This window comes from Mus musculus, chromosome 5, assembly GCF_000001635.26.
Source record: "Mus musculus strain C57BL/6J chromosome 5, GRCm38.p6 C57BL/6J".
NCBI lineage: Eukaryota > Metazoa > Chordata > Mammalia > Rodentia > Muridae > Mus > Mus musculus.
The window spans coordinates 20,227,410-20,251,900 of NC_000071.6; the positions used below are offsets into that span (position 1 = coordinate 20,227,410).

The 24,491-nt window shown below is 38.7% G+C and overlaps 1 protein-coding gene across 18 annotated transcripts in view; it reads left to right on the plus strand.

Moving 5' to 3' along the window:
* Positions 1-24,491, plus strand: part of Magi2 (membrane associated guanylate kinase, WW and PDZ domain containing 2) — a 1,485,406-nt gene that overhangs the window by 1,008,023 nt on the left and 452,892 nt on the right. For 15 of the 18 annotated variants that reach the window (XM_006535743.4, XM_006535748.4, XM_006535745.4 and 12 more), the window contains one exon: positions 963-1,042. In XM_006535743.4, coding sequence (XP_006535806.1) covers positions 963-1,042 — 80 coding nt within the window. Of the gene's footprint in view, positions 1-695; positions 836-962; positions 1,043-24,491 lie in introns of those variants that run through there. The other 3 variants (XM_006535752.4, XM_030254657.1, XM_030254656.1) reach the window with 1 other exon arrangement.

Sequence of the window (24,491 nt, forward strand, 5' to 3'; positions counted from 1 at the left end):
ACAGAGTCAAATGTTCAGTTCTAACCACCAATTGAGACACTGAGTAGTCCCAAAATATAATGCATAAGCGTCACCTGGATTGCTTGTCAATGACAGAGAATTTGTAGCAACTGCCTGCCTCTCACAAATCGTATTTCACATCCCCAGCAAAAACCAGAACTGATAGTTCTGCAAAGACCCAGAATGCATTGCTAAAAAGTCTACCAGGTGATCCTAACACAAGTGATGCCAGGACCCCTTTAAGAAAGTCTCTAAGAAGATTTTGCTTCTAGATTTCTGAAGTTAGAAAAGGAAATATTTTTTTCCTTCTAAACAAGTTTTTTTTTCCCCCTTTGCTTTCCTAGAAATTTCATTCCAAAAACATTAGAATACAAACATTTTTATCTACTCCTTTCCTGGCTGCGATAGAAGTACTTAGGAGTGAAATAGCTTAATGTGAGTAAATAAAATTGCTATTAATCACATTTGGAGAAAATGTAGGACTCCCAGGAACATGCTGTAATTTGCATCACTTTTGTACAGCCCATGCCATCTCTGTGGTTAACAAAAACAATTGTTTATGAAAAGGGCAGATTTAAGATGAAAATGCCGCTTCTGCAAAAGGCAGGAAACTGTCGGCGTGTAAGGGCTGTGCTCGCCCAACTGGAGAATCCTGTGTTTGTAATAAATTCCTTTCGCTCTGGATGAGTTCTGCATTTTCAATGAGGTTAACTTGGCAACATTCTAGTTGATTTTAATAAAAATAGCTGCTTTGAGGACAGGGAGCTGAGGTTGCCAAATTTACAGCTGCCTTGCACAATTACTCTTACACCTCCTTCAGGGCTACTTAGAACCAGTAAGCAAATTAAGTGTATCGATTGCAATTTTGTTGGACTAACCCGGCTTTTTTTTTTTTTTTCTCAAGGAATAAACTTGATTCCTTTTAGTATGTGTCTTTTCAGAGTGATCTCTTTTCTTTTCAGCCATAACACAAAGACAACATCATGGCTGGATCCGCGACTTGCGAAAAAGGCTAAACCTCCAGAAGAGTGCAAAGAAAATGGTAGGTTATTAAGTTTTGATCATTTTGCAGCCGTGCACTTTGGGGATGTTTGTGATTCTTAAAAGAGGTTCTTATGTAAAAAGGCAGTGGACTGGCTGAAACCATTTCCAAATGTAGTATTTACTGCTCAGATAGGAGAGCGTGAACTCCGGCATTTCAGCGGAGCCATGTGCTTTACTGTTCGTCCCTGAGGAGATACTGCCGAATATCCCATCTTTGTCATCCCTGTGGGTTCTATTTGACTTCTGGCCTGGCTTTCCCCACCTACTAAGGACTTTTGTTTGCAATGTGTTTCTCTGAGGATTCTGGTCTTTCAGCTGTGATGCATAGAAAAGCAAAACTGTAAATAATATTTGGTGTCCCCCTCAAAGGCAACCACATCCTGCCAGCTAGTAAAGAGTGTAAAGAAAGGTTGCATTTTATAAACAGGCAATGGAATAAAACAAATAATTGAATGAGTGTCCTAGATGGTCCCTGCCACTTTCCAGGTCCTAGAAGAATTGCAGACGCTTGCTTAAAAGTGGACTGTTTGCATGTATGAAAAAAATTTTTAAAAATAATTTAGGGTACCAGATGAATTCAAGCCATGTTTTTAAGTTAGTAAATTACATAGATGAGGTCTGTAATTGAGGATCCTTGTAATTTCTAAAATTATAATGTAAAGCGAGTTCTTATCATTTACTTAAATAGTTATACTCATCTAATGATTTATTATTTGACCACATTTGTAGCCTTTTTAATCAAAATTTGGAGCCCCGTATGGAAACATATATCAATGATGGACACATAAAGTTGATAAGAGTAATGGAGAATATTTAAACTTTTTTAAAAGTTTGCTTTAAGTATAGAAAAAAAACGCTCTAATTCTCAAAGCTCTTTGTTTTGTTTTGTTTTTAAACAATAACTCTAATTTCCTGAAATAATATTGTGGGTTCCTATTATAAAATCAGGATAAATATACTGCCAAATTAAATTTAAAGTTTAAAAATTCAACTGTATAATCAGATAAATGTATATATAACCAATGGTAATCAAATCTCTATTTAGCTTTCCTTTTATACTTGCATTTATTACTCTGTCTTAGAGTACAGCTGTATATGGATACAGCCTATAGTGTCATTATATAAAGTGATTTTTTTTTTTAGGTACAACTAGGTTACATTGCATTGACAACACTGAGACACGTATTGCAAACTGTGATAGACTGTAAATTAAAATGACCTCATGTGCTATATGTGAAAGTTGCAATTCACTTAGGCCACAGCTGCATAACCTTAGTGTGTTCTAATTAAAGTGAATCTAACAATTTTTCTATTTGTGACTACTGCTCTTCTCAGCTGTCTGGCTCCTTTGAGTTGCTCTTTTCATTCAAAATAAATTACTAAGATCAAACCTCTACGTCCTGGGAGATGAGTAAAAACATCTTGCATTTTACAGGATTCCACTGTTAATTTTTTACATGTCTGTATTTATCTGGGTTCTCTGGATAGTAGATGCCCAAATGCAATGCCAGTGCCCTAAAACCATATGTCCTTGAAAAATGACGTCTAGAGAACATTTGGTCAGGATGTCTTAGTGCTAGGCAGATACTGTTGTTTTCATTTTCTACAAAGTAATTCATAGACATTACATATATTGCTAGGATGCTGGACATTACAAACTCACATTTATTTCATGGGATTACTACTATTCTGGATATGTAATTTATGTTTTCTTGCCAAAAAAAAAAAAAGTGCTTTGGGGAAATACTGCTTTTTTTGATTTCCTTTCTTTAAATAACATAAATTACTGCTGATTGTTAGAGCATTGAGGGATCACTCTGAGGCTGCTGGTTAAGACAGCTGGGCATCAATTTCAGCTCAGACACAAGAGGTTGGTGTAGTAATTTTCTGAATTCTCCAATGTGTGTGAAATGTGTATCTACAAACTGTGGGTCTTCCACATGGTGATATCCTTCTGCAGATGAGATGCTCTGCCCCTCTGCTAGGCAGAGAGACTCACTGTCAGTTTCCATGACCCAATCCAGGATGGAGCCAGTCTGAAGTTGGATTGATTTCTGGTGAGATGTGGTCAGACTCTGGTTTGTCCTCGTTCTCTGGGCAGTTGTATGCTTTGAAGGGCACCTCAGCCTCTTTGTATGTACTCATTTCTGCTACAACAGAGAAAGGAGTATGTGGTGGTCACGAGTCTGTGCCAACAAATTCTTAATTATAAACCCAGAAGTGTAGCTTCTGGATGCTTTGTTAACTATTTAAAATGTATAAACTTCACTCTGAGAGTGTACAAAATTAAAGGTGGGCTGGGCTTGATACCTAGCATAAATTTTCATCTGTCTCATCATGTGGGGCCTTCTCTCTTGGCACATCTTGAACACTGATATTTCTAAGCATTTTCTTCTCAAGACTGTAGGACTGCATGAGAGTCTAGGCTAGTTATGTCATTGTTTGTGGATTTATTTTCAATTTTCAGGAATTTGAGCTTGGGGTGTGTGTGCGCGTGTGTGTGTGTGAGTGTGTGTGTGTGTGTGTGTGTGTGTGTGTGTGTGTGTGTGTGTAGGCTCTGCAGTTGTCCAGCTTTAACAAAGGTTGGGGAATAATTGTCAGAGGTCTTGGGACCAGCTGTCTGTATTCTCTGTCTCATCACGACAATCTCTCAGAATTCCCATGCAATTCACTCATTTCCCTTACCTCCATCAAGGTCTCTCCTCACAAATCAGGTCAGAACTCAGATTTCTAAGATCCCCCACTCAATATGAGGAGTTAAAAATCTTCCCAAATTTCACCAGGTTTCCCTGCTACACAGAATTTTAAACATTCTATCCAACCTACAGCCTACCAGCCACATGTGGCCAAGGATAGCTATGAACTAGCACAAAGGAGAAACCTACTCATACGTTGTATGAGAACTTTAATGAGGAGAGTGTGTGTGTGTGTGTGTGTGTATGCGCGCGCATGTCTTGACTTGATAGAATACATTTTAACATGAACTTTCTAGGTAACCATATCATGCTGCAATGTCAAAGGTTAGGTTGTTCTCTGACCTCTTTCAGCATTGAACCCAGATTTTCACGTAGGTCAAACCTACCTCGAAGGAGAAACTTGAGTGCAGCTATTTTAAAACCAGGTTTTGAGGGGGAGAGAAAGGGCCTTACTATATAGCCCAGTCCAGACAGGCCTCCGCCTCACAATCCTTCTCAGTACTGGCATTATGGATATATGGCACCATAGCAGGTTCACAAACTCTCTAAGTTGAATGTTTTATGTGTGTATGGGTGTTTTCTAAGGATCTATTAATATATACACCTTCACATCTCTTAATATAGTTGCTTAATTTCTTGACAATTATAATCGGAAGCTAAGAGAAAGAAAAATGGGAGGGGCTCTCAACTGACTTAAACGATCCTTACAAAGATAAAAAGGCCAATAACATATTTCTTCTTAGTGTGAGTACCCATACCCTTCATGGTATCCCCTTCATGGGGATAAAGAATGATCTGATATGAAATAAGTGGTTTCTTTTCTCTGTTTACAGGAAAGGAATCACTTGGCCCTTTAGTCTGAAAGCTAATACAACCACTAAACATAAAGCAACTCCCTTCTCACAGTATGGTTTAAAATACCAAACTTATTGTGCTCTGTGCAGTTTGGACGTTTTAGCACCAGTGTACGTGGCAGAAAAAGAGGTTTCCACCTACTACTGGATTCTAATAATAGAATTTGGAGGAGTAGTGGTTAGTAATCCAATATAGTCGTATTTAAAAAGCCAGAGGGGGAAAAAGCTAGCTATTGAATAATTGGGTTGCAAAATGGCTAAATTATGTGTAAAATACCATCACATTTCACCCTCAGAGTCAGCAGCGTGACACTTCTCCCAAGACACTTTGAATGATAGCTGTTCCTATTGTGACAAATCCCACAAGAATCGTCAAGTGGGAGAGATTATCAAAAGTCAGTTAGATGCTGAGAGATAGGTCAGTTGGTAAAGGGCTTGTTATACAGACATGAATATCTGAACTTGATCCATATCAAGCACATTTTTTTAAAAACCTGAACATAACAACAGCTGCCTGTAGTCCCAGACAGGGCAGGAGGAGATAAATAGACCCCAGGGGCTCACTGGCCAGGCAGTCAAACTAAACTGATGGGCTCCAGGTTCGGGGTAAGAGCCTGTCTCGGAAAGTAAGGTGGTGACTGATTGAGATATCATGTCAACATCTGGCCTCTTGTGTGTGCGCATGAATACACACATATGAAGATCTTTGCACACAAATACACCTGCCCACGCTTGCACACAGACACTCATACTCACAATCACACAAACAATGTGCATGTACACAAATATAAACACATGCATGTGCACAAAATAAAAGTTGTTTGCTGGAGTAGTTCTGTTAAATTTAAAATACGACTCAGCTCAGGAACATCACCCAGTGCTATGTTCAGGAGAAGAAATCCTGGCATTGTGTAGCCAGGAAAATGTGCTCCAAACTCTCGCAGGCAAGGGAATGATTGTCTAGCTTGGAGATTCTTACCTGTCTATAGAAGAAGAATTCTCTTTCTTCCAAAAGGACTTAGTTTCATATACAGGAAGGATGTTGCTTATTGCCCTGTAAGTTCAGTTCCCTTAGATAGTACTCAGCTAATGAGCCTCCTAAAGCCTTCTCCAGGGATGGAGAAGGTAGAGGGAAGACCTGACCTATCCAGTAACAGCTTTGGGCTTCTCTAAGGTTCTTGGAGAGTTGGAAGTGAACAGATCCATGCCGGCTAAAATTTTCCGACTAGCTACTTCCAGCTTGATAGTATTAGATTGGTGTTTTCTTCTCTGTTTTGTAAAAACGACTTAAATTTTCACAATATAATAATTACATCTGCATCAACTGACTTGATGGCTTCATATCTGGATTCAGGATCTGGGGATTGAGTTTACTTAAGTTCCTACAGAAAAGGAAATCAGTTTTAACTGCTGCCTCCATAAACTTACATTTCAACTGACATTAACTAGTCCTTTGAACTTGATCTTTAAAAAATAGTGAATTCAGAAAAAGTCATGTTTTATAATACATTCTGGATATAATGCTTTTCAAGGGAAGAAACTTGACATAAGTTTCAAGTCATTTCTTAAATGAGTTTTATAAAATTGACACCAATAAAGTTTTATATATATCTTTTAAATGCTGGTTTTAGATTGCCTAGTCTGTCTTTGCATGAAAAGTCTGGATTGTTTTCTCATTTAAATCTTTTTGATAATTAGTAATCCTAATTTCTCAAATATGTTTAATATAATCAAACACTTTTACTCTGAAGAACTTGCTAAGAACTTAGAAGTGTATTGCTGTAAAGAATTCTTTACCATCATTTTTGGTAAGGATATTTCCTAATTTTAGCCATTCCAGTTAGAATTTTTCTGATAGCTGATATCAAGCATCTTTCCCTGTAAATACTTGTTCTCTGTAGGTTATAAACAGTGAAATGCCATGTTACCCATTTTGACTGATTTCGTTTTAGTAGCTTTTGGGCATTCTTGACCTTGAATATGAATTATCTCAGGGTATACTCCCTGGAAACACCTTGTTCTAGTCCGTAATTTATCCTTTCTCCCTCTTCACAGGAACTTATACAGATGTCCAATTTGTCCTTCCGTCCTTTTCATGGGAACTTGTACAGATGTTTCTGTTTTCATTAGCCTACCTCGTGTCATGTTTTATGAGTCAGCTAGGCCCAGACCCCTAAGGTTCCCTCATGGGTTTTGTAAATCCTGGCCAGGTTTCTAAGCAGTGAGCTGTGTTTCAGTTAGTTCATGTGCCGTGTCTGTGTCTGAGGCTGGGGTCATTCCTTTTACTTGTGTCTGGGGATGCCCAGTGAGCACCACTATTGAAGGCTAGCTTCCTGCCAGTGATTCCATGTGCTCTACCACACATCTTTGCATCCCACCGATCCATGCACTTTTCAGCCATGCCATCGTCTCTCGACTTTCATAGCTACCTTGTGAGCCTTAAGCTACACACAGTAGTAATTCCTACTTTACTCTTGATCAATTTGCTTTATTTATTAGGATCCCTACTTGTCCAAATGATTTTAGAAGTTTTGTCTATGACTACACAACATCTTACTGATATTCTGAGAGGAAATATACATTGAATCTATAAGTCAATATGGGGAGAATTAATATACTGTCTTTAATTATGATGTGTTCCAATTCATGGGCATGATAATTCTTATTGCTGGTGTCTTACTTGATTTTTCCCTCACTGCTTTCTTAATTTTCCAGAAAAACATATTGAATATGTTTTTAGTGTATACATAAGCTGTCTTTTTTAAAGAGATGTACATAGAATTGTGTTTTAATCTCATTTAGATAATATGTACTTTTTACATACAGAAAAGCAATTGATTTTGTTGTGTTGATTTTTGTGATTTGACCAAAGCCGTGTGTAATCTATAGAAACTTTTGCTAGGTCCCATATGATTTGATTTCTACCTACAAAATTTTTCACTTAGACAATTTTATTTCTGTGAACTGTTTATGTAGTATATTTATATGGAGTGATTTTTAAGCCTAAGTTAGTCATGGTGTATAATTCTTCATGTGTTTTGTGTGTTTATGTGATTTGTTAATGTGCTTATATTTTATTGAGGATTTGGTGTCTGTGAGCAATATTAGTCTATAATTTTCCTTTTTGTACACTTTTATCTAAGCAATACGGTCACATAAAATGTGTATATGTGGTGTGGTGAGTTTTCATTTTCTGTTTTCCTTTGCAGTACAAGGCCTGGAGTCCAGGTTTTGCACGTGTAAGGCTAGCAATCCACAACCTAGCTTTGCCCCCATCCTGATATGAATTGATACTCTGCCGCACCTGCTGTAGTTTCTTTCCTGTTACTATGGTAAACACTATGACCACAGGCAACTTGGTGGGGAAAGTTTGTTTCATGTTACAGTCCCTCATCAAGAGAAGTCAGGGCAGAGAGGAAGCCTGCTTACCTGTTGCTCAGTTTCCTGGTCAGCTAGCTTTCTTATATAGACCATGCCCACCTGCCCAGGTGTGGCACCACCCACAGTGAGCTGCCCCATCAATTAGCAATGAGAAATGTCCTACAGTAATGCTTACAGGCCAAGCTCAGTGAGGCGGTTCTTCAGTTGAGGGTCCCTCTTCACTTCACAGTGTGTCAAAGTGACAACCAAGATTAGTGATGTCACCCTATCTCCTTCCTGTAAGAGAATGTGTAGCCTGTCTTTCCATTATTCTTTAGGCATTCTCCAGGGTGATGACCTCACCTGGATGTTCTCCCCCCTGGAATTTTTAATTGAAAGTCCAGTTGAATTCAGCGTGATGAAAGGACTGGGGCCATGGACTTCATTTTATTTAGCGTTGGTGAATTGTGATTTTATAGAAATTGCTCTGTTTCTTCTCAAAGAAAAATTGGTGCATCTTTTCCACGTTTTTGAATCTGGTGACTGAACTATATAAATACACCTTTAATTCTGCGATTTTAATCTATGTCTATATAACATTTTAATTTATGTTATTTTTCTCTTTCAAATTTTCTACACGGTATTTTCTTTTTTAATGTGAATCTTGAGGATCTGAATTGCCTAATGGTTGCACATGTAAGTGTGCTCGCCATGTGATTATCTGCCATGCCTGGTCACTTCTTTATAACTGCTGTAAAGTCACCGTCACGCAGGTCAAACATTTATTTAATTAGCGTCAGTTGCCATTTTCTCATCCAGTTGTGGCTTTCCTCATCCTTGCTATAAGGAGCTGTATTTAAGTTTATCTGAGACATTTTCTATACACTTTTTAAAAAATGGGCATTTGAAGTAAAATCTTTGTTTCAGAAGTGCCCTTGTTTGAATTTCATAGTTAAGTTTTAGCCTGTTTTATGTTTTTAAGTTCCAACTGCAATTTAGTATTTTTGAGCCCTTACAATAAAATTTTGCTTACTCCTGACTTGAGAGCTTCTGGTACAGCGGACTCCTGGTGCTCCTTGGGTCAAATGGTGATGCAAGATAACTCTGTAGGTCACAGGTTCTCTGTAATAGGGATGTGAGATCTACGAGATGACAAGTGTTTCACATGATTTTTCTTCTCTTCTTGTTTACTCTTGATGATGCCATGGATAACATAGAAAATGTATCATCCTGGCAAATAGTTAGTATTTGGGATGAGGCTTCGCCCGGGTCCCTCGAACTCTTCCCTGGTCCTGGATATTTTTCCAAAAGGAGCAGGGTTCTTCTCATTTGCGCTCTTCCTTCTTCAATGATATGATCCTGTTGTGTGCTTTGGGCTGAGACTGCCTGGATGCCTTCATAGTGTGAAACATGAGAGGGATAAAGAGTCCTAGAGACCGATGCTGTTGTCCTTGCTTAAATCCTAACTTCCCTAACCAATCTGCCCGCTTCTCTCAGAATTTTTTATGATTGACTATTGAATCATCAAGGGTTTTAATTGCAGTTACAGGGGAAGAAAAGGAAGAATTGAGTCTTCACCATTTTTATGACTTAAGATCTTAAGTAAATGTTCAGGGGTTTCTTTGTACCAAATGATAACTTGGGGGATAAAAAGCTGAATAAGCATGGGTGTATTGGTGAGGGAGGACTGATTTAAGTAGGGAGGTTGGATAGAAATCAAAAGTGATAAAAAAAAACGGATAAGGAGTAAGGCTGAGAAAGTTTAAGCTAGAATGAGGCAGAGAATGGAAGACAGGAGAGAATGGGGAAAAGGTCAGCTACATCTAATCAAATAGGAAAAAGCATAAGGAAACCATTCGTATTGCAAGCTATTTAAAAATAACACAGTACTTTAAACTTTGGAAGTGTTTTTACCCATTTTCTCCTTTGAAAATATCAACAGTCAGTGACATAAGTAAAATTTTGACTTTACATTGATAACACCGTGATGCTATAGTTCAGAATTAAGACCCTTGATCTTTGAGCAAAAATGACAAGACCTGAGTCCAAGACATCTAAGTTCAAGATAGTTATCAATGCTCTGTTGTCATCCACATACAAGGTGTTTGAACCAGACACATTAAAGCTTAATGTGTATCTTAAAGAAACTGCTTAAATATTTTATATATAGTTTTATATTTTAAATAAAAGTTCTGTTTTATATATTCTAATTTTTTCTCCTCTAAGCTGTCATATCAGTAAATAGACTGATCTAAATATATCATGTCCAGTACTTATTCTTAAACCAATGGAAAAAATTTAGAGCTCTGTAAATGATTTTAAAGTATTTAATTGGATTACGAGTTCATGAAAATTTTAAAAAGAACAAGCATCTGTTGTTCTGTTTCTCAAATATTCACTGCAGTCCACAATACTTTAGAATGATTCCCTGAGAACTAAATGTGGTTCTGTCAATCACACTGCCAGGCATACCATTAAGTGTCCCTCAGTGGTAAGATCTGCTCAGTAATGCAGAAAGTAAAAGAGAAAAGCTAAACACTGATCTGAATTGTTATAGACAAGTTCTTCAAAAGTGATAGACCCTGATCCAGGTCACCAATACAAAGTGAAACCCTTGGATATTAACTATGACTTACGGTTGGGGGTGGGGTGTAATTTCAGTGGCTGAGATGCAAGGATTTAGTATCCCTTCCAATGTATGGAACTGTAGTTTCCTAAATACCAAGCATCATAAAGCCATGCTTCCTAAGGCTGCATAAATAAAAAAGAGAAACATTTTCACTCAGTTAGGGCAAAGAAGGAACACCAGGACTATATGAGGTCAGCATCAAGAATCCCAAAGTGTGTGGTTTTCACTGAGGCCAACCATTTAGCTATCCATGCTATTTAGAAGAAGAGGAAAGAGAAGACAGAGGAGGAGGAGGAGGAGGAGGAGGAGGAGGAGGAGGAGGAGGAGGAAGAGGAGGAGGAGGAAGAGGAGGAGGAGGAAGAGAAAAATAACAACTACTACTAGTAGTAGTGGTTGTTGTTGCTGTTGTTGCTGCTGCTGCTGCTGCTGCTGCTGTTGTTGCTGTTGTTGTTGTTGTTGTTGTTGTTGTTGTTGTTGTTGTTGTTGTAGTAGATTTTTCATGAGGTCTTGGGGAAGTCCTTGAAAAATACTGCCTTTCACCAAAATGAGCAAATATACTTTGGTGTTTTGATAGCAAAACTAGGGAGGGTGTCCAAGTCACCTTACTGTTATTACCCCAGGGACTGCCTTCAAGTCACATGTGGAATCTTACTGACTCTGCTCTCTCTTGGACACTAAGCAGTAAATCCTACATCATCCACAGTATGTGATGTGTAACATTAAATCTGACACTTTCTTTTCTGTATTCCCACTTAGAAATGCCTCACTACCTTATTTATTTTTAAGTATTTTCTCCCCACCCCCTCCCATTCTCCCTCCTTTTTATATTTATTCATCTCAATTAAATTTCCTTTTGGGGATGATTTACTCCTGGTTCTGTTCCATGTTTCAAGGCTACAGAAAGTCTCTCTGATACTCACATGTACGTAACGTTATACACTCTTATTCCTTTCTGTTTGATTTATCCACCTGTAATCAAAGGAAGTTTATCTCTTCAACTGTGTAAACCCACTCTACTAGCAGACTGGAACATTAGCCATGCAAAAAATACAAACAAATAAAAAAATGTTTATAGTAGTTATCTTTTTCGTTGCTGTGACAATATCTCTGACCAAAACAGTTCATAGATGAAGAGGTTTATTTTGGCCCACCATGGCCCATCATGGTGGGGAACAGACAGCGCAGGTCGGGGGGACGACAAATTAGTTGACCACATTACAACTGTAGTCAAGAAGCCAAGAGAGGAATACTGGTACCTGGCTCACTTTTTCCTTCTAGGACCCCAGGCCATAAGTCAGCGCCATTTGCATTCAAGACAGATCTCCCCCTACCCAGTTAAACCTATTTGAAAACTCCCTTACTAGCCAGAAATATGTTTCCATAGTGATTTTAAATCCAATCAGTTTGATAATGCCATTTACCCATATCTTGGCATTGATGAATGTTACCTTTAGAGAGAGTATAGATGAGAAGACACCATACTACTCTCTCCAAAGCAATGAGTATGTAGCAATGCTATAGGGAATCACTATCATTTGCCACATAGGAAAAGTAAAGATAACTCCACATGAACCAGAGCATTCAGAGACGTCAATCAAGGAGCTAAAAAGAAACCCAATTCTACAGGCTGCTTTTACTTAAGAATTACTTTAAATGTTGAGGTCCCATGGGATCACATTCCATGGTAGGTATCCGGTCTCCTGGCCACTCTGCCATTAACATGCTCCAAAGAAAAGCTCCTGATTCATTTTTTATTTTAACCTTTAATTTTTCTCCCATTAGAAATATATTCAGCCTGGCGGTAGTAGCGCATGCCTTTAATCCCTCCCACTTGGGAGGCAGAGACAGGCGGATTTCTGAGTTCGAGGCCAGCCTGGTCTACAAAGTGAGTTCCAGGACAGCCAGGGCTACACAGAAAAACCCTGTCTTGAAAAAACAAAAAAAAAGAGAAAAAAAAAAGAAAAGAAAAGAAAAAAGAAAAGAAAAGAAAAGAAAAGAAAAGAAAAGAAAAGAAAGAAATATATTCAAAGTGCTATGACAGCCACTTCTTGGATTCCATTTTATTTCTATTATGACATTAATCCTAAGCAACTTGAGATCACTCCACCTTCAACTCCTACTCCAAATAGGTCTGTGTTTGTTTCACATCAAGTCCTTGTTGAAGTATAAGACCTGTCCTCATTACTGAACAATGGATCATGTATGTATTCTTCCACCCTTTAATCTGTTTTCCTGTATGAAATTTTTCATAGAAGAAAATATTTCTTAGACTTTCTGAAATATATCATCTAAAAAGTATCTCAGTTAGTTAGCTCCTCCCACTGCTGACAATAATGTAATTATGCTTTCATTGTCTTTCTAAATTCAACATAAAGCTCTGGTTTGTAGCTATGTTTAAAACTTGTGTGTTGGTATATGTCTCTATTCTATTTCTTTTCTTGTAAGCAGTATTCTTTACTAGTATTGTTTTGTTTATTCCTCAGTAATTGGTAAGTGATTTGTTGCGGTTAAACACACACACACACACACACACACACACACACACACACACACACTCCATTCAGGTAGCAGCACTCTTGGATCTTCCTTAAGACCCAAGTTTTAAAAGTCTGCCCATCAACTTAGGACATGGAAAGAACATGGTGTTGCCTCTAAGACTCCGAGGGAGCTTGGGATATAATGATGACCTAAGAGGAACTTAAATGAACATATTATGATTTTACTTGACCGATCCCAAAATTCAGCTTTCTAATAGTTACAATGCTTGAGTTCTTTCTCAACATTCCATGATTTCAACATCATAATAAATAGTGTGGTAGATACTTTTTGCTAACATCATTCAGACACATGGTACCTAAATAGTATTCTCTAAACAGTGGCCAAAAGGAATTAAAAAAAAAAACCTACCTTCAATTTATTAAATATTTCATATGCTTCTAGGCAATAAATAGCCCTTGTATTTTTCTTATTAAAAAGTTGTCCATTTTTCCCATTTTCCTTCCATTTAAAACTGTATCAAATCATTCTATTATAGTGTCAGTTAACGTGTAAATTGAATTGCTATGCATAAAACAAAGTATTATTTTAAGTCAAAAGTAAAACTAATAAGGGGATAATGAGGTTTTCTCAGTGGTTAGAGCACTGACCATTCTTGCAGAGGACTAGGATTTTGTCCTTGTTCCCCATCAGATGTCTCACAGCTGCCTACAGCTCCAGTTCCTGGGTGTCGGCAGCTCTCTGGCCTCTATGGGCATTATACTCATGGTGCATAGAAATACACGGAGGTACAACACACACACCCACATAAATAACTTTTAACTAAGTAAAAAAAAAAATACAGAATATAAACAAAAATGTATCCATTGTCTCCTTCGCGCTGGTATAGAGTAACTAACCTGTCACTTTAGATTTGGTAAATGTCATCAGATGTTCCTAGGTGACAGAGCTGTTATTTTCTGTTTGTGTTCTCTTGAAAAGTGTTGCCTTCTGGTAAGAGCATTTACCATGTGGAATAGTAAATGACCAATGAATTCATAGGCAAATTGAGCAAAGAAATGACCTTTAACTGTTCAAACTGTGACAGTTTGAAGACACTGATACAGACTGAGGAACTAAAATAGGAGAAAATTGTTTCTGCAACAGAGTTGGCGATGCCCGTCTCATAGGATAGAAAGGTTAATCATTTTCAGAGCTAGTTACTGAGTAACTTCAAGCTGCCCAGAAAACTCTGGGATTGTGATAGGTGCTATCAGTAGACACAGTGTGGCTTCAGAACCCTCTGCCATTTGCTGAGTACCTGGCTGTGTGAGCTTCCTCTATAGGTACCTCCTAAGCAAGGTAGATTGTTTCATTTCTACCATTCTTTCCTCCAATGTCAATATGGAAGGAAATACTTTAAAGTAATTTTAGAAATAGGTCTCATTAAACCAGAGTGGCAGGAGCACCATGCCCCAGGCAGCAGCAGGATATCTTAAATAAGTCTCATCAATCGTCCAATTTGTATGGTGTTTCAGAAGCTGGAAACCTTGAAGCAGACTCCTTGCAATAAATGAAAAAAAAATGTTTTTGTAAATGTGTGTTTATGTAATGTGACACAGCGCAGTTCCCATTGTTGCTCCAACAAACAAATATTTGTCGGAGAGGTGGAAAAGATAGAAGAATTGAGCAGCGAGTGAGCAGTGGAGAGAGGTGGAGCTGGAGAATCTGGCAGCGATAGGTGTGGGAGGCACCTGTGATAGGCAAAGGAATGTGTTGCTACTGAGTAGGTCCTACAGGATATACAGCAGCCTGGAGCTTTGACTCTGACTTGACCCTGAGCACAATGCCAGCCTCACAATTGCCGTGGTTCTGAGCAACAACGGGATGTCCAGGATGAAGAACGGGTTATTTTATGGACTGGACTTCCTTGAAATACCTCTATGGTCCCTGATACCCATGAGGGCACTTGCTATCATCCTCTGCCCTAGGTTGTGTTGAAGCCCAAGGTTCATGTGGATGGATATCTGTGGTCCTACAGCAGAAGGGAGCAATGTTGATGTCACTGGCCTAAGGTCCCACCAAAGCACATAAAGATGTCCTTTGTCTGGGCCACTGCCTGAGGCCATAATGATGTCCAGGTCCCTGCTGCCACAGGGGGCTGTACTGATGTGAGTAGCCTGTGTGCCACCAAGGGCCATGTCTGAGTCTGTGGCCCTCTCATAGCTGGGGTCTTTGTTGGTGTCTGTGGTCTGTGTTGTCACCAGGCTATGCTGAGGGCCATGCCACATACTGATGCAGGAGACCATGTGACTGCAGTGGTTCATGTCTTCACAAATCACACACAAGACCATGGTCTGTGCTCCAACTGACTGTGAAGGGGAAAGAAGCTACTTTTGCTGTGGTACTGATAACTACAGACTCACAATTAAGAAAGAGGGATATAAAAGGTTTCTGCAACAACCCCTACCCCCACTTCACACCATCCCTCCACCAAAACAAACAAACAAACAAAAAACAAAACAAGCTAGACAGAAAGCCAGCAAAGTATGGAATAGAGTCTGAAGTGTCCAGAGACTGCCCCAACTGAAGATCTACCCCATATACTGTCACCAAATGTAGACACTATTGTGGATGCCAAGAACTGCATGTTGGCAGGAGCCTTATATAGCTGTCTCCTAAGAGGCTCTTCCAGAGCCTGACATATACAGAGGCAGATGCTCGCAGCCAACCATTGGACTGATCACAGGGTCCTCAATGGAGGAGTTAGAAAAAAAGGACTGAAGGAGCTGAAAGGGTTTGCAACCCCATAGGAAGAACAAAAATACCAACCAACCAACCAAGGAGTACACATGGAGGGACCCATGGCTCCAGTCACATACATAGCAGAGGATGGCCTTATGGGGCATCAATGGGAGAAGAGGCCCTTGGTACTATGAAGGCTTGATGCCCCAGTGTAGGGGAATTTGGGGGAGGGGGGAAGTGGGTAGGTGGGTGGAGGTACACCTTCATAGAAGCAGGAAGAGGGGAGATGGAAGAGGGGGTTTCTGGGGTAAGGGAAATGGGGAAAGGGGATAACATTTGAGATGTAAATAAAATATCCAATAATAATAATAAATAATAATAATAATAATAATAGAATGTAAACTGAGCAAAGCATAAGGGAAAATGTGTAAGGATGTTGAAGAGTCGCCTTCCACAATTAAAGGCTTCTGGTGGGATAGCACATAGGAAGGAATCAGTTTCCTCTAAGAGGCTCTCCTCCAGGAGTCTGGCCATGCCCCAGTGAGTATAAGGGTGACACCAACTGGACTTATTAGGCTTTTTGTTTTCTTTTAGTTTTTGTTTGCTTACTTCCTTTTTCATTTTTTTTCTATTTGGGGGGGGGGGTGTGGTCGTTACAATGGTGGAGAGGCAGACCTAGGACTGGAATGAGAGTGTGCTTACAGTTCATGGTATGAATTCCCAAATAACCAATAAAAACGTTGTAAAGGTGAAATAAAATTCATACTTGATTTCATGGTCCTGTCTTCTACTTCATGTCTAATTTTACTAATTTTTAATAGTAGCAACTGTATTTTAAATAATTATTACATAATGACTTTATCCCCTGGTGAGCAGCCTGGTGAGACACTTAATGTCATTTCGTCCCCATTTTCTAAAAGAAGATACAAAGCAAAATATATTTTAAAAAATGTAGCTCCATCTTACATAGACTTTTTTTCTTATTCCTTGCTCCTTGTAAATGGTCTTTGATTGCCATGCTGAAATACCACTATACTCCCTTTTGTGAAAGTACAGCAGGAGGATCACCCTTCTCCATGCAATAAGGCTGGTCAGTCAAATTCACCTCTAAAAGAATGGTTCAGTTCCGGAGCGTTGGATCGGGAGCCGAGTTCAGTTTGAACATGTGCTGGTGGAGAAACAATAGATGTGACCCATTCTGAAGCAAGAACAAGATACATGTAACCTTGCAAAGAAATTTGAATATGCTATTAAAATTTATGGTAGCCACTAGAAGCCTATCTTAAGAATGTATTAACATATATTTTATGTGAGTTTGGTGCGACTATAAAAGAAAGCTTATAGGAAAATAGCCAAATGCACAGGAGCAATAACGTCAGGTTTAACTTAGACCATCTTGTATAAGAGTCCCTCTGTGCTCACTCAAAAGAGTGGAATTTTCTCTCCATTTCAAAGTTTATTCCTGTAATTAGTAAGCAAATTGCTAATTCTTCGCTCTCCATGTCCAGTTGAAGTGCAGACAGAATCCAAATTGCTTGCCATACCTGTGTATGTTCTAAAACATCCTCAAAATACATTTCTTGTATTTGTTGAACACTATACACATAAAATATACTAGATTACTAGTATAATTACATCAAAGGCAGTATTTAAGGGGAAACATGAAGTATGCTTATCAACTTAATCCCATTCAAAAGTAAAAACTTAAGGCTATTTTCAAAACCTTTCTATAAATAGTCATCAAGCTACTCCATTAAATATAGATGGAACAATGTATGACTGAGTATTAGTATGTTTTGACTAACTTTTTGTGAGAGTATTTTTTATTCGCCTGATATAATTGTTGTCTGGATTAAAGGTGTGCACTATGAGTGTGTCTGTATTCCAGCAAGAGGCTTCATGGTTTGCTCAATACCCTGCAATACCTTTTCATTGTTATGTTATCAGTTGAACATCATTCATGTTCCTTACCCTACCATCAACATGTGAGTGACAAAATTCCATTGCAGTTAGAGCCCAGGACTCAAATGTACTGTTCCCAGAGATGGCATAGAGCTCAGGGTTCAAATGTAGGGCACTATTCACAGAGACACTGTTCTCATTCTCCTATAGCTGTGACAAAATAGCAAATGACATAAGAAGGAAAGGTCGATTTGGGCTCACAGGCCAATATGATAAGAGATCATGACAGCTGGTGTTTTCTCTACTTGGTCACGTGGCATCCTCAGGCAGAGAAGAGCAAGCAGTGCTGTTGCTCAGTTTGCTTTCTCCCTTTAATTCACTCAAGGACCTTAGCCCTTGAAAATGTGCTGCCCACGGTTAAAGAGGGTCTTCCCACATCAATTAATCATACCCAAAGAATGCCTCCCAAGCATGCCCAGACCCTAACCTAATCAAGTTAATGGCTCCCATGTTTGCCCAGAGACTTGCCTCTTAGGTGATTTTAAATCCTGTCAAGTTAATAATCAGCATCAATCATCACAAATAGTAACACTATCTGTTTTGAATTCATTTCCTATTTGTTCCACAATATTTTCCTAATCTGCATTATGCTAGGTACAGTGTAAGAGATTTAACATAAAAGGGTTGGTGGGGAGGAGGGATCATGTTGGTTTTACAGTACAATGATAAGAAAATCATCTATTTTGATCTCTTCCCACGCAGATGCACAAATCAATGCCTATAAAACATCTAGAGAGCATAAGGCAAAGATTAGTGAATTCAGAGTACATAGACTTTTGTATTGTCTACATAGTTACTTTACTATAATAGAATACCCAAGATAATCAACCTGGAAGGAAGAAGGCTTTGGTTTGAGGCATGGTCTATCATGAGGCCATATGCTGGGTGCTCCTGGTCATGAAGCTCCTCACTTCATGGCATCCAGGGTACAATGAATGGAAAGGAAGCAGAAGTGACTGACAGGCAGTTCTTCAAGGATGTTCCTCCATTGCCCTCTACTCCCTCACCATCCTCAGTCTCATAATGATTTTACTATTTTCCCACAGGAAAAAAAAAAACTGAGTATATGAGTGAGGGTTTCCATTGCTGTGAAGAAATACCATGACCAAGGCAACTCTTATCAACAACAACATTTAATGGGGGTTGGCTTTCAGATTCTGAGATTCAGTCTATTATCATCATGGTGGGGAAACAGTGCAGTCAAGGTGCTATAGTTGTTGCAGGATATTTGATCAAACCATGAATCCCATTCTGTGATCTACAAAGAAAGAAAGAAAGAAAGAAAGAAAGAAAGAAAGAAAGAAAGAAAGAAAGAAAGAAAGAAAGAAAGAAAGAAAGAAAGAAAGAAAAAAGCCTGTTTCTAGTTGTGGTATGGCTCAACCCTTAGGACATATTTTTAATCCCTCTAGCTGGAATACAGACACACTCATAGTGCACACCTTTAACCCCAAACAATGAAGATAAAGTTACTTGAAAGTAAAGTTCTACACCTTGATCCAAAGGCTAACAGGAGAAGACTGACATCTAGGCAGCTAGGAGAAGGGTGTCAAAGCCCACCTCCACAGTGACATACTTCCTCCAAACAAGGCCACACCTACTCCAACAAGGCAACACCTCCTAATAGGGCCAAGCTTATTCAAACCACCACACTGAGCACTAAGCATTTAAATTATGGGCCTTTGAAAAATATACCAGATCCAAACTTGAGCATCACTTACTAACTCCTCCTTGGTTTTAAAGCACCACACTAGGGATTGGATGGACATAGGAGAAGACCATGTAGGCAAAAGCAATAACGTTATTATGATGATAATAATAAGGAGAAGGGACGTTGGGAGTATTTTAGAGTAGCAGATAGCCATTGTTCTAGACAGAGTCTAAATGAGAACACCTGGTACTCATTTCAGAAGAAAATTCAGAGTAGAACAGTTTTCTCACATTAATTTGACATAGGGGTCAAATTAATAGTCTGCACACCAGCTATCCAAGATAGTTTCCTAACACGGTTAATTAGGAGACTCAAAGTGAATCTCTCTCTAAACAATGTCCTGTAATGTGTGAGGCCTGATCCTGGGAGTCTTCCTGTGGTGCAACTGGTCTGAGGAAGTGCCATCAGTAACAAGCTGGCTGCAGACTGCTTTTCAGTCGCATGGTTTAGTGGATGTTTTAATGGCTTGCTTCGCAGTTCTTTGTGTGCAGAGACATTGGTTTCAACATCTCAGCCTCTGCTATCTAGCATTTAGGAAGACACATGAATTATATACAAATAGTAAAAATGCTTATATGCAATTCTTTTTTTTTCCCCCTCATTTTGTCTACATTCCCAGTGGTTCCCAGTTTGGGCCTTCAAAAACACTGACTATAGTCAATGTAGTCTTAATTCTAGTTTTATGTAAAAATTAATAAATTATGGGCCCTAATTTTAGATAGTATACATAAATTTGTTTGATAGATAGACAGACATATAGATATATGCACACACATATAACTAAATATATATAATGAATATTATCTAACTTCTTCCCTGAAAATCTATACTTTACTAGCAATTTAGTGCAAGTGTTTGCTATTGTATTATTATTTAGCCTTGACTTATTTGAATTAAGAAGATTATGCAGGCACTATAATAATGTATTAAATCATGATGGTCCAAAACTGAACATGGTTCCTGAAATTGTTCCCTTGTAACTACTGGCCATTATTTTAACCACCATGGAATTTTGCTACTATTAACCTTCTGACTTGGCTTCACTGTGTCACCTCCATCTGACTCCTGCTTCAATCAGATTTATTAACCACATGTAGCAGTGCCCTATACATCAAGTCTGTCACAGAGCAACAGCCAAGATGTGCACCCCTTGCTTTTAACTTATCAGTTGTTCTGGCAAGCAATAACTATGTATATCCACATTCATTTTTGCTGCAAAAAACACAATCTAATACATAACTCAATTTAGAAGAAATTATGACCCAAGATATCTATCTCTTCAGGTTAAAAATGTAGCATTTTAATTCTGATAGTGTAATATAATTGAAAGCATTTTTCTGTGGCTTGAAACAGGTATTGTGAAATAATTTTTTTATAAAAAGCAGAATGTATAATAATTCTGTATAAAAGGCAGAATGATAATAGGTAGACAGCAGACTTTATATATGAATACAGTATAGAGATATGTACATCATTTAAATTGTATATATCAATGGACTTGTATAATATGAAAAATGGGGACTAAATCCATATAACTTGAATTCCTTCAATTCTAGTCCTCAATCTCCCACATTCATGGTCTCTGATTTCTGTCTTCAAGGAAAAGATTATGGAAAAGAATTCTTGTGTTTTTCTATAAGATACTGTAGTAAAAACTTTCTATACATTACCTTATTTAAGCATTATAAAACATTAAGACCTATCTGTTTAAGTTTAGTAAACCAACCGCAAAGCTGCACTGAGTGGGAGCTTTGGACATCAAGTCACAACCTATTCTTGCTATTATTGTTTTGACTTTTTAGCATGATCATTTGGATAAGTCATGTGTTACACGGCCCAGGATGGACCAAAAGTGAAAATCTCACTGACTTCTAGCCCTCTTCCACTTAACTGGATTCTCCACCAATAGTTCTTGTACATTCTCTAGCAGTATTGGACAAGGGTAGGACGATACTAACTACAAATGAACAAAAAGACAGTAGTCTATAAAAATTGTTTTAAAGCAGTTGCTTGATGTTCACTGTAAGATCATTTATGCTTTGCATATTAAGTTATTTCCACCATTCTTTCTGCCGTAAATATTTCATTATAATGTAGCCAGTTGTGGGGAATTAGAGTAGCGGGGAAACTAAAGTTGACATATCACCATGAGTTTGAGGCCAGTGTGGACTAAAGAGTTAAGCTCAATCTCAAGCAAAACTAATATTTTTATTATAATGAATAATTTACTTTCTTGGTCATATCAAACATAGCTGTAAACACAACTATTTTCCCCAGTGTCAAGCTCGTCTCCATACCATTGATGAGCAGTCCATCCTCCCCCATCTCATTTGGCAGGTTGATTTTGGGATTCCTAACTTGTAGTCTGTTTTTCCAAACTCAACTCTGTGTTTTAGGTAGCCAGTCACCCTACAGGTTGCAACATCCCATAAATATATTGTTAAAGTTGCTTAGAAGGGAATCTGTTCATTTCAGTTCTGACTCTTCATTTCTCATCTCTGATTAGTTTAACTCCCACTGCTATGGATAATATTTTGTTTTAATTAAACTGTCTTTTGCTTAGTAAGATGTCTGAAGCATATCAATTAGCCAATTAGTTCTGATCGGTGAAAGACTTCGGCTTCATTCTACCAGGGGAACAGCCATGCCTACAACAGCCCGTATCTCTGGATTACAGAGGCTGATGCATTGCTGTGTCCTATGAGGGTCTGATTCTACAGGGTTATTGTGAGGATTAGGCATACTTATGAATTCAGTGGGTACAAACTAGCATGAGCTCACCTCGCTACATGCTAGGCAGCACGTTTCTGTGATCAAGTATGCAAATACTGGGACGGGCTTCTCATCATGGCCAGCTCTGAAGACCTTGACAAATTTCATTTCCTGGCTTCTGTGTAGCTGGGATACTAGAGTTCTGGGGAAAGGACGGGGCACACACACACACCCATGCACACACACACACACACACACAGAGAGAGAGAGAGAGAGAGAGAGAGAGAGAGAGACCTGTAGAAAGCTGTTCATTGGAAGTATGCCAAGGAAGAGATACTGGGACCTATGCCCTTCCTTCCTCTTGTCTCTCTTTTGCTTTCAGATACAAGGTAAAGCATTTCCTTTGTCGTGATACATTTCTTACCACACCCAAAAGCAACAGTCATTCATGCACTAGAATGTATAAAATAACAAACCAAAACACCCTTTTCTCTTTACAAGTTGATTCCAGTAATGGAAAGTTGACTGACACACTGTAATGACTGGGCAGATATTCTTAATTTCACTATCTGGAAATTTGTTTGCAAGCAGAAAAAAGACTTCCCTTTCCTTTCATCCCTAGGGTAAAGGGCAAAACGTAACAAGACAGACACCTAGATTTCTGCTCCTGTCCTCACACTCTGACAAGTCCCTTTGTGAAGCCAAAACAGTCCTATAGCATGATCTTGGTTATGCTTCAGATCATTATGTCTATTGGATACCTGTAAGACACTTAGCACTCTGGCCACCAACCATATAGAATGCCCTTGGTATAAAGTCTAGCTATTTTCCTACCCAGGCCTTTCCCAGCCAGGTTTCCCCACACACCAATCACAAATCAGTGAAATGTTGCAGAACAAAAGGCAAATAGAAAACTTCTTCTAGCACTTCTTTATAATGGTCTCCACCTGCTCTAATTATTTGTAAGTCTGTTTATATCTGACATAATCCAAATAGCTTAATTACCCTAGGCACATGGAAGTGTGTGTGTAAGACATGTGTATGCGTGTTCAAGAGCACACACACACACACATAGTGTTTAAAGTAGCTCCTAAATTCCCAGTTTATGCTTACAGTCATGTACAAAGGTGAATGGAACAGTGTCTGTCTTCTTTCAAATAAACTAAAATCATTGACTGAGGTCCAGTATGATACAATGGCAGCCTCAGAGTGGAAAGGATATTCACTGTGAGGGCTGATGAGACAGCAGGTCAGGAGTACCTTTCCTTTAGCTATGATCCGGGAGTTATGCTAAAGGGCCAGGAAAGCAGAGAAAGGGGTTTGAGATAGGTCAAGGCACAGAGGTGCAAACCTCTGGAATGGGATGGAGGGTTTTGTGCAGCCTGAGTGGTGGAGGTACACTGGTCAAGGTAAATATTTAGAAAATAATCCAATCACTAAGACTGAACCGTGTGACTATTTGGTGATCCAAGTTCACCTATTTAAATCGAATCTTTGGTCTAGGGCTAATTTCAGGCCCAAAGTGCACAGACTAAGTTAAAGCAAAGAAACAGTGGGCACGAGGTGAGCTGTTAAAGTAGTGGATATTGTGAACGAGTACACTGCGTAGTTTGCAGGTCTGACTGCATGCTAATGGCTAATGGATGACATATTTAACTCTAAAAGTTAAGTGAGAAAATCATAACCAAGAAATAGCATATATTTCATTTTCTGCCCGCATTTAGGGCACTTTAAATTATTTGCTATCTTGGAGAAAAAAAGACTGCATTTCTCAGGACCTGGCGCTTTGGGACACACCTCCCTGAATTTGCACATATTAACCTACATTTTTTTTCTCTGCTGTTGTACATCTTTCCTTAATTACTCTTCATCTGGTTCATAGAGGATCCCCGGACTGGTTGAATCAGCAATATGCATTGAGAATAGCCCAAAGATTTCAAACAATTTAATGCCCATGTGTATACTGTTTAAGGGAGTATGCTGTGCAAGTGAGATGCATTTACCGAGGAAGGAATATAGCACAAGCCCCCGTGTGCCCATCATTATCCTGACCTTCGAGGATCTACACATTACTATCTACACTCTATGAAGCCTGCCCTAATTTCTGAGGACTTGGAGTGACCGACCTACAGACACCTGCTATTGCCAGGACAAATGGGTTAGCAAAACAGTACCATCTGTGTATGCACGGGAAGCCTAAACATGGTGAATAGTATTGGCTAAACACTGAAGACGCTGACTTTTCTTTCTTTCTTTTTTGAAATTGAAAATAGATTCCCTTATACATCTCAACCACAAGTTTCCCT